This window comes from Perca fluviatilis, chromosome 14 (assembly GCF_010015445.1).
Source record: "Perca fluviatilis chromosome 14, GENO_Pfluv_1.0, whole genome shotgun sequence".
NCBI lineage: Eukaryota > Metazoa > Chordata > Actinopteri > Perciformes > Percidae > Perca > Perca fluviatilis.
The window spans coordinates 28,153,825-28,165,160 of NC_053125.1; the positions used below are offsets into that span (position 1 = coordinate 28,153,825).

At 41.0% G+C, this 11,336-nt stretch overlaps 1 protein-coding gene across 1 annotated transcript; it reads left to right on the forward strand.

Moving 5' to 3' along the window:
• The first annotated feature begins 4,513 nt into the window (after positions 1–4,513).
• Positions 4,514–8,393, forward strand: LOC120572281 (toll-like receptor 13). Its single transcript, XM_039821523.1, has 3 exons — positions 4,514–7,039; positions 7,483–7,600; positions 8,153–8,393. The coding sequence occupies exons 1-3, from the start codon at positions 4,561–4,563 to the stop codon at positions 8,391–8,393; spliced, it is 2,838 nt and encodes a 945-aa protein (XP_039677457.1). The 5' UTR covers positions 4,514–4,560.
• Positions 8,394–11,336: the final 2,943 nt, after the last annotated feature.

The following is an 11,336-nucleotide window of genomic DNA, read 5'->3' on the forward strand; positions in this document are numbered from 1 at the left end:
CCCACTTGTTGTTGATTCTTCACAAAAAATTACAGTTTTATATCTTTATGTTTGAGGCCTGAAATGTGGCAAAAGGTCGAAAAGTTCAAGGGGGCCGAATACTTTCGCAAGGCACTGTATGTGTTTGGATGCTCCAGGTCGGCAGAGCTTCATGAACTTTCCTGCATGTGAAACAAACAAAGAGCTCCTCTGGGTTCTTTTGTGATACGTAAAACCTGTGATTATTGGTCGTCACTCTTTCCTTTGTCCTTTTAGTTCAGGATGTGGAAAAACTGTTAAAACTGAACTGAAACTGAACAGAACAAAATCGTCTTTGACGGAGGATGGACTGACCTCATTCTGCCCTATCATTTGTAAGAAATTTCAATTCTTTCAATAATTTTCCACAAAATGGAGTTTAGCATCTAAGCAGAAGTGAAAAGAAAACAGTAAAGTTCAGAGTATAACAGGAAGGGGAAGCTCTGAATGAGCTAAGATATAAACAGTATCAACTAAAACATATTTAGTGTGTAAGAACAAGTAAATGCAGGAGATAGGAAGCAACAGCAGTAACGTCGTCAGGTCATATTTTACTTTTTGTGTGGATAACTAAGATATCTTAATTTGATTTATCGTCCCAGGGGAATATTTGAATTCACATAACCAAACAGTTCTGGAGTATGATTTCTTGAAAGTATGAATGCATTGAGACATTGAGGACACTTCATTTTCTGGTGAATGTTTCAGCAACAATGTGTGCCTTTTCTGCCTCAATTTAAGGTGGAAATGTCCATATTTATTAGGGCAGTGGTTCCCAACCTGGGGTCCGGGCACCCCTCAGGGGGGCGGCAAAGATCACAGGGGGTGCGCAAGTCTTTATCTGGTTTGAGGTTGGGGTAAAAAAAAAAATATTTGCACATGTTAAACAAATTATGATAACACACTAGAATATATAATGTGTACAAAAGTCGGTATAAAAACTATATATTGTTGTTCTCGCTTATAATTGTAGGCAGGCTACTTAGTAGGCTTTTCTTAGACATGAGTAGGGGGGGCGCCAAGGAAAAAAGGTAGGGAACTACTGTATTAGGGGTGTGCAAAAACATTTATTCACCTTCGAATCGTGATTCAAGCTCTACCGAATCAAAATCGATTGATAGAATTCCAAAAATCGATTCATATTTTTTTTATATTTTCTACTAAAATCACATGGGACTACATTTACATACTGTGAATAATTTCTTTTTTTATCGAAAATGGATTTTGAATCGAATCGTGACATTTTCTGAATCATGCACCCCTAGTATTTATGCAGAGTTTCTGCGGGGGTTTAAAAAGTCTAAAATTTCAAAAACTATTTTAGGCCTGACCAGCACTTAAAATTTGCTGAAGTATTGTGTTCTACATTTGAAATAATTTTAAACGGGTCTTATTTTCCCTTCGTCCATGCAACGCTACCTTTAATTGGGGGCCAAGCAGCGAAGCTACAAGGCACCAATAGTGATTCTACCTTTTCTTATTATTACACATCTTTCCTCTGCCATGGGAGTCTTTGGCAGCCCATAGAGAGCCCATAGAACCATACAGTAAAAAGTTTCACCAAGTTTTAGGTCTGCACCACAGGCAGTCTAGCGCCACCAATGGGTCAAAGTTGGCGTTACATCCATGCGATTAACTTTTGAACCGTATACCCAATTTTGAACATTGAGATATAGTTGGAGTCCTTGGATGACGCCGAACTCAAGGTTGTCAATATCCGCCATGTTGGACCTTCCACCATATTAGATTTGATGAAAAACACAAAAAAGTTTTCACAGATCACAAAATTGGTCAGATTTTCACGAAACATTGTACAGATGATCTTCAGACCATGCCTCACAAAAGTTATTCCATTGCGTATTGATATTCGTCACAGCAAATCAAAATCGACGGCAAAGCCACCAAACAGGAAGTGAACTCATCTCGACAAGTCTTTCACGTATCAACACCAATCTAAGTAAATAGGTACAGGGTCCAATTAGGAAGAGGCACAATACATTTGGTGACTTCAGACCTATAGGGGGCACTGTAATTAGCAGAAATACGTTTTGGTCTATAACGTTTGGTGTGTTTGGAATTAAAACTTACTAGCGGTGTCTGTTAATACGTTGGGAGGTCCTCAGGCCGACACATGCCAATTTGTGACGCCATATTGGATTTCATCAAAAACACTAAAAAGTTTTCACAGGTCAGAAAACTTCTCAGATTTTCACGAAACTTGGCAAAGATGATCTTCAGACCAAGCTGCACACAAGTTATTCCATTATGTATTGATATTTAAAAGTGTTTGCCTGTCACAGCCAATCGAAATCGACGGCGAAGCCGCTAAGCAGGAAGTGAACTCATATCTAGGGGAGACTTTCACTTATCAAAACCAATTTCAATACTTGGACTTGGGACCCCATCCTGAGAACGCATAATAAATATGGAGTCTTTTGACCTCTAGGTGGGTGCTATAATCACAGGACGTAGGCTCATATCTCACCAACGCTTTCATGTATCGAAAGCGAACTTTGTACATGGACTCAAGACCCAATCCCGAGGACGTAAAATATAATTTGTTGACCTTTGACCACTATGGGGACGCTATAATTACAGGAAGTGAGCTCATATCTCACCAATGTTTTAATGTATGAAGTCCAAACTTGGTACAGGGACACGGTAGCTGATTGTGAGAATGCACAAGGACATTGGTGTAATCTGGCCTCTATGGGCACTGTAACAACGTTAATGAGCTGATATCTCAGCCATTCTTTATCCAATTGCCATAAAAGTTGCTGTGAGTGCTTGCTCATGCCATGGCAACACTAGTTGATAGTGTACTGCTTGGCCCCCTCATTGCTGCTTCCAGCTATATTGCTCATTAAAAAGCTTTTTCTTATTCTGTGGTTTCAGCAAAAGTCTGTTTTAATGCCGAGGCCAGCTGCATTTGCTCTACGCTCGTTTTCTTTCCTTGTAGAAGCGATATTCACATTCACATGGTGCCATTTCAAGTGAGATAGCAAGTTTGACGTGTTGCCAAGAACATACCCGATCACTAATGAGCAATGTCAGCACATTACCTTCATTTGTTTTTGTCCCTGTCAAAAATATCTCCCGGCGCCTCTGTTCTACTCCGCACCGGAGGGGAAAACAACTCTCCACTCTCCATTGACTTGAATTTTCTAAGCTGCTGACCAGAAAAACAGAGCTTTTATGAAAACAAAAGTGGATACATAAGTGAGGAATCAGCAGAGAAAAAGGGAAGACTGTGGGATCCTGACACAAACTAACATTATGTCTGACGTTACATTTGCCTTAAGCATTTTTTTAATAAGTCAAATATCCAAATGTCACTTTTAGCCTAGTCTATATCCTTGAAGTTCCACTTCCAGATATCCGTTATCTTGGGATTCCTTTGTGTTGGCGTTCTAACCTCCATCTGATTTGTGAGGACTGTGGTTAACTGCTCCTCCAGCCCAGTCTCATGGCAGTTCGTGTAAATGTTCACGTTATTCTTAATCTATTGAACGTGTTCACGGAAACGTTTTTCTCGTTTTTTACGTTGTGGACAACACGAAATTGTGAACCAATGTATTTCAATGGGAAGCATATTACGTTGCCACAGAACGAAATTGTAGGGAGTAATATAAGAAGCCGAAAATCCGCGTAGGGAGGTTGGTCGGGTGGTGGACCGGGTAAAACGCTTTGGCTTTACACCGGAGACCGGATCGCGTCGCGTGTGGCAGTACCTTTGTCCGCGTTGCAGTTCCTTTTCGGTGTGGCGTGTCGCCCGGTTCCTTTCCCAGTTCTTTTTTCCTAACCCCAACCGTCTCGTTATTGTGGCGTTTCATTTCCCGTGTCCTGCGAGTGGCGGCCGTGCCGTTGTTTTGGCCAGCGTGTGGCGCATCGTTTCCCCGATCGCGAGTGGCGGCCGTGCTGTTGTTTTGGCCGGCGTGTGGCGCCTCATGAGGCCGCTTCCCGGCGTCCTTTCCCCGGGCGCCTCCCGGCCGGCGTGTAGCGCCTCATGAGGCCGCCTCCCGGCTGTAAGTATCATCCCCGAATGCAATGTGGAGTAGCCAGACTCTGCTCCAGCGCACTTTGGAGGAGGGTCTGGCAAAGCAAGACCACTTTTAGCCTAACTATATGTCTGTAAGCTAAGCTAACAGAGGTAACGTCGGACATATCAGATCGTGCCTGTCGCAATACATCTGTGTGTAACTGCAGTTTGCAAACAGTGCACAACTAGGTTGTGAACCTAAATTGTTATGCAAGCCGGATCAAAATTTGCTGAACCATGTGCTAGGCAACGTTTATGGATTCACCCATATATAAAACATTTACAACCCGAAAACAAATGTTATCTTTTATAGAAGAATTGAAATACTCAAAAGAAAAATGTCAAAGAAAAAAAGACCAAACATTTACTGGAAAAATGTTCATATTGTCTGTTCAGTTTAAAACATACAGTAGAGTAAAGCTTTCTTCTTTCATCCTCCTCAGATGTGCAGCTTTGAAAGAAAAACTTCACCTCCACCTCAAAGTTAGATCCCAAACACCATCATGCAATATACAGGAAGTTGGCCTATGTTCCTTGTTCCTCTTCTGTCTTTCCTGCTTCATTACAACCCCTTACTGGCTTTTTCACTGAAAAACTGCACGATTGACTACTCTGAAGATGCAAATAAGCTGTCAGTTACATGTGAACAGCGCAGCCTCACTGCTATTCCCGACGACATTCCCAGAAATGCATCATCACTGGATCTCAGCTCAAACAGCATTTCAAAGATCACCGGGACAGATTTTAAATATTTACCAAAGCTCATCTATGCAGGTTTGGAATTTAATTTGATTTCGCACATTGATGATGGAGCTTTTGCAGACTTGGAGAAGTTAAAGGTCCTCTTCCTGTTCAACAATAATCTTACAAAAGTGACAGACAACATGTTTCAAGGACTGTCCGAACTAGTAATGCTATCTCTGGAGAGTAACCGTATCAGTTATATCTCCCCTGTGGCCTTTCAGTCCCTGGTCAGCTTAGAGGAATTAGATCTGGGCTCTAATTACCTACAACAAATCACAGATGTTGCTCCCATCTTTAAATTACCAACTTTAAATGAGTTGTGTCTTCGGAACAACAACTTCACCTATTTTCAATCAGATGACCTGACTTTAAACGTCTCAAACATAAAGACCCTGTCGCTGACTATGAACCCTTTGAGAAAATTCTGTCTTACAAAAGACGTCTTTCCTCATTTGTGGTTTCTCGACTTGAGTAAGTGTAGCAGCGACATTGAATGGGACGTATCAAACAAGACCTTTCTGAGAAACCTAACTAGTTTGTACCTAGGTGGAAGTTATATTAGCTTTGAGTCGTACCGCGCAGCGCTGCAGACCACTGACTCGCTACAAGAACTTTTTCTGACATCGATGAAGGCGAGGATAGATGAAGGTCTCATAGATGTCGCCTGCCAAATTTCTTCACTACGAACTCTTGATTTAGGGTTTAACCACATTGTCAGCATAGACGACAACCTGCTGCAGTCTTGTTCTCAGATCACTGACCTCAGTTTATTTTCCACCGATCTGTCCAACATGTCAGAGCATTCACTCAGATCGATTTCACAGCTCAGGGATCTGGTTTTGGGCGATAACCAACTGTTCAAAGTGCCCCTCGCAATCAGAGGACTCTCCACACTGGAAACCTTGGATCTGAGCTCCAACTACATCACTGAACTCGACTGCAACGCTTTCCTGAATTTGACAAGATTAACAAGGCTTAATCTCAATCACAATCTCATTTCAAAAATTAAAGGATGTGTTTTTCAAAACTTAAATGATTTGAAAGAACTTAATATTGGAGAAAATGCTGTTTTTACTTTTGACAATACCTTCAAGGTTGGCTTGCAGAAACTAGAATCTTTGAATTTACACAATAATGCTCTCTTACAGCTCATGCCAGAAGACTTTAGCAACCTGTCCTCCCTCCGTTCTTTGGATTTAGGAGCAGACACATGTTACGATGTGTATGATGGGGCTTTCCAAGTACTCAATAATCTTCAAACTCTTAGTATTACACTCGGAAATTACAGAAAAGAGATGTTCATAGGACTCGCACAGTTAGAGTATCTGACATTACATTATAGCTGGAAACCGATAAGTTCTCAACAAAATGATTATTCACCTTTCTTAAATTTACCTAACTTGAAGAAGCTTATACTCAAAGATCACAACACATTTGTTGTTCAGGACATTACACAAGATCTGCTCAAGGGCCTGAAATCTTTAGAGATCTTAACTTCTGACAATTTCTTCAGGAAGTCATTGCACGCAGACACATTTAAACACACTCCCCGACTGAAGGTTCTTCAGATAATAAACAGCGATCTGTCACATTTAACGCCTGAACAGTTCTGGCAAATTCCAAACTTGCAGAAACTCGATCTCTCCAACAATAAATTGAGATATTTGGATTTCCTCGGCGGGGCGAACCTGCTGACCCTCAGATGGCTAAAACTCAAGGGGAATGAGTTGTCGGTCATCAATGAAACGGCCCTCCAATGCCTCCCTGCATTGACGTACCTGGACCTGAATAACAACCCTTTAACGTGTGAATGCTCCAACGTTGGCTTCAGCCAATGGGTGCAAAGCAACAACCAGACGCAGGTAGTTAATGGCCACCAGTATACTTGTGCCTTTCCTGTGAGCCAACAGGGGAACAAGTTCCTGGACTTTGATACTAGCTCCTGTTGGATAGACCCTGGCTTCTTCTGCTTCGTATTCAGCACTTGTCTGATTCTGTTTACTCTCCTCGCATCCTTCATTTACCATTTCCTGAGGTGGCACCTTGCCTATGCCTACTACCTCTTTCTGGCCTTCGTCTACGATAAGAGGAGGGGAAGGAAGGGCTCTCCTCACCACTACGATGCTTTTGTCTCCTACAACGTGTATGATGAAGCCTGGGTCTACGAAGAGATGCTTCCAGTGCTGGAGGGGGAGCAAGGATGGAGACTCTGTCTGCACCACAGAGACTTCGAACCAGGTCTGTTTGTATTTAAAGATTGATTTTGTTATTGTTTTCTCAACCTGGACCCTTCTTTTTTCCATGCATTGCTTTCTGAGTGACTAATGTGTATTTGTTTTGTTGAAATTGGTCGTGCAAAGAGAAAGAGCGCATTTAACCCTAACCCTAATCTGCTCTCAATTGATTTGTTTTTATGAAGGTTTCACCTTGTCAATTTCGTCTGCTAGCAAACAACAGTGGTTCTCAGCTTTTCTTAGACATGAGAAGGGGGGGTGCCAAGGAAGAAATGTTGGGAACCACTGCATTAGAGAATTAAATTAGTCCTTTTCATTATTCAGCTTAGAGCCACATAGAAAGAGTTACTAGGCAGTTTGTCGGAGCAGCTCCTAGTGGAAAAAAGGCTTTTTTAATTTAATTTCTGAAGTGCCTAGCTAATCTGAAAGTGGCTGTTGTTTTCACAGGTAAGCCCATCATAGAAAACATTACAGACGCCATCTACGGCAGCAGGAAGACCATCTGTGTGATCAGCCGACACTACCTGCAGAGCGAGTGGTGCTCCAGAGAGATCCAGATGGCCAGGTAGGCAGCGTCGTTTTGGAGCCTAAACTTAAAGATGCAGTAGGTTAAACTAATAAAACTAACTTTCTGTCATATTTGCTGAAACTGACCCTATGTTCCAGTAGAACTACATGAAGCAGGTAATTTAAAAAACAAATCCGGTTCCTCTGGCATTTCCTACAGCCTGTGGTGTGATTTGCAAAAATCCACTGCTCCCTGTTCAGATGCACCAATCAAGGCCAGGGGGGAGGGGGGTTGTGTCTAACTGCGTGACAATTACTGCTCATGTACATGCAGTCATTCTCCCTTGTGGGGGGAGGGGCTTAGGAGACCGTTTTGGGCTTTAGCAGAAAGGGGGGGAGGGACTGAGAAGTTGCCGATGTTCAAATTCTTTGGCTAAATCGTGGATGTTCACAATCCTACCTACAACACCTTTAACTTTCATTTTGCTGCCTAAACTTAACTGTTGTTTTGCTGCCTAAACTTAACTGTTGTTTTGGTGCCTAAACTTAACTGTTGTTTTGCTGCCTAAACTTAACTTGGAGCTTACGTCATGTGTTTTGGTGTCTGCAGCTACCGTCTGTTTGACGAGCAGGACGATGTGCTGATCCTTCTGTTTATGGAGGACATCCCAGCCTGTGAGCTGTCTCTGTACTACCGAATGAGGAGTCTGGTGAAGAGACGCACCTACCTGAGCTGGCCACAAGCTGGTCAACACAAGGGAGTCTTCTGGGAGAACATACGGCGAGCTCTGATTACACCTGGAAGTCCCACGGACAACCCAACCAGGGGGTTCTTTCAGAACCAGGCATGAAAAACAAACAACAACAAATAGCATATTTCAAAAGGGATTTAAATGGGCTATTCTTCTCTTCCATTTGATGTAGAGGATGGATACCCAAACCGAGGATCCGATGGGCCGGGCCGGGTTCGGACAGATATTTAGAAATAATGTCCGGTTGGCTTGGTCACATCAGCACAATAAGGCATTGAACGTTTTAAATTTAAAAAAGCTTTTCTTAATGTACTGAAATCGGGCAACTTTTACTGTTCGAATAGTATTCATATCAGGGCCACCTGAGCGCTGTTTGTGTCAGTGGGGGATAAAGAGAGAGAGAAAGAGAGAGAGACAAAGAGAGGGAGAGAGAGAGAGGCAAAATAAATAAAGAATTATATATATTATCATTTGTATTTCTACATTCTTTTATTTATTTGTATTCTTTTTTATATTAATGTTGAGGGACATGCACATAATTTGTTAGTATCGGCATTTATGTCATAATTATCCGGTTTACTTGTATTATTATATCAGATGTATTTACTCCTGGTTGTTGTTTATATGTATGTATATATGTTTGTTCTTTCGCTTTGGCAACACAGATGTATTTTTTGTCATGCCAATCAAGCAACATGAAATTGAAATTGAGAGAGAGAGGTTTTAAAAATGTTTTTGTGTTTATGTCTTTCCTACTTTCTTTCTTTCTTTGTTAGTTTCTATCTTTGTTACTTTCATATATTTCTAATTTCCCCGAGAGGGATTAAAGGACTGTTTGAGTGATGGACCTGGTTATGCTTGTTAATCATTTATACCCTGGTGTTCATTTTATCCAGTTTATTATGTTTCTTCTTGACATTTATATTCTAGTCTTATTGTTGTAATTTTTCGTTTTGCTCAATACGTATATAACTGACTGTCAAACAGGAGAATAAAAGAAAGTTCTGTGGCGTTCATTGTTTGTGTTTGTTCATGTTTCACAAAGAGTTTAACCTGAGCCAGACCGACAACAAAGATAGAAATCATATCACATCCATACAGGGATAGTAGTATACAGCTGTTAACACATAATCAAATATATGACACACTGATATTGGATCAGTACTCGGTATCGACCAACACGCAAATTCAGGTATCAGAATCGGTATCGGGAAGCTAAAAATTGTATCGGGCCATCTCTAATAAATACGGACAAGCGCTACCATGCTGTCGTGCACAAGCCTCACACGCCTCCCATATTTGTCCTAATTTCCCCGAGAGGGATTAAACATTAACTCTGTGAGTGATGGAGTGTTAATCATTTAAACCCTGGTGTTCATTTTATTCACTTTATTATTATTTTTCTTGACATTTATATTCTAGTCTTATTGTTGTAACTTTTAATTTTGCTCAATACGTACGTTTTCATCTTTGTCACGTTTACTTTTTCATCTGTTTTCATTTTGTTGTGTGAACACACTACGCTGCATGAAAGGTCTATAAATAAAAGTGAGTTGAGTCAAAGTACTTCTTTATTTATTTCTGCCATTGTTTCTCTCTCTCATCCTTTCTGTCCTTGTTTCTTTCTTTCTGTCCTTGGGTCTCATTTATAAAACTGTGCGTCGATTCTAGTCTGAGAGATTTTGTGCGCCAAAAAGTCTGAATTTTCGTACGCAAAAACAAAAATCTGATTTATAACACCTTGCGGCGCACACCGGTACGCAGTCTTCTCGTTATCAATACTAGAGATGTTCCTGCTAAAGATTTCCCACCGTGGTCAGAAACCACAGGGGAGACACTTTGTTTCTCTCACTATGACTCTAGAGTCGTACTCGCTCGCCGTCACTCTCACTTCTCCCTCGCTTTATCACCCACTTCCCCCCCCAGGATCCTTTACACTTTCTAAAATGGGAGGATTTATATTTAATTTTAATACTTTAAAGGTCCTATGACATGCTGCTCTTTGGATGCTTGTAGATAGGCCTTAGTGGTCCCCTAATACTGTATCTGAAGTCTCTTTTATATAGACCTTAGTGGTCCCCTAATACTGTATCTGAAGTCTCTTTTATATAGACCTCAGTGGTCCCCTAATACTGTTTCTGAAGTCTCTTTTATATAGGCCTTAGTGGTCCCCTAATAGTGTATCTGAAGTCTCTTTTATATAGGCCTTAGTGGTCCCCTAATACTGTATCTGAAGTCTCTTTTATATAGACCTTAGTGGTCCCCTAATACTGTATCTGAAGTCTCTTTTATATAGGCCTTAGTGGTCCCCTAATACTGTATCTGAAGTCTCTTTTACATAGACCTTAGTGGTCCCCTAATACTGTATCTGAAGTCTCTTTTACATAGACCTTAGTGGTCCCCTAATACTGTATCTGAAGTCTCTTTTACATAGACCTTAGTGGTCCCCTAATACTGTATCTGAAGTCTCTTTTATATAGACCTTAGTGGTCCCCTAATACTGTATCTGAAGACTCTTTTATATAGACCTTAGTGGTCCCCTAATACTGTATCTGAAGTCTCTTTTATATAGGCCTTAGTGGTCCCCTAATACTGTTTCTGAAGTCTCTTTTATATAGACTTTAGTGGTCCCCTAATACTGTATCTGAAGTCTCTTTTATATAGACCTCAGTGGTCCCCTAATACTGTTTCTGAAGTCTCTTTTATATAGGCCTTAGTGGTCCCCTAATACTGTATCTGAAGTCTCTTTTATATAGGCCTTAGTGGTCCCCTAATACTGTATCTGAAGTCTCTTTTATATAGACCTTAGTGGTCCCCTAATACTGTATCTGAAGTCTCTTTTATATAGGCCTTAGTGGTCCCCTAATACTGTATCTGAAGTCTCTTTTACATAGACCTTAGTGGTCCCCTAATACTGTATCTGAAGTCTCTTTTATATAGACCTTAGTGGTCCCCTAATACTGTATCTGAAGTCTCTTTTATATAGACCTTCGTGGTCCCCTAATACTGTATCTGAAGTCTCTTTTATATAGACCTTAGTGG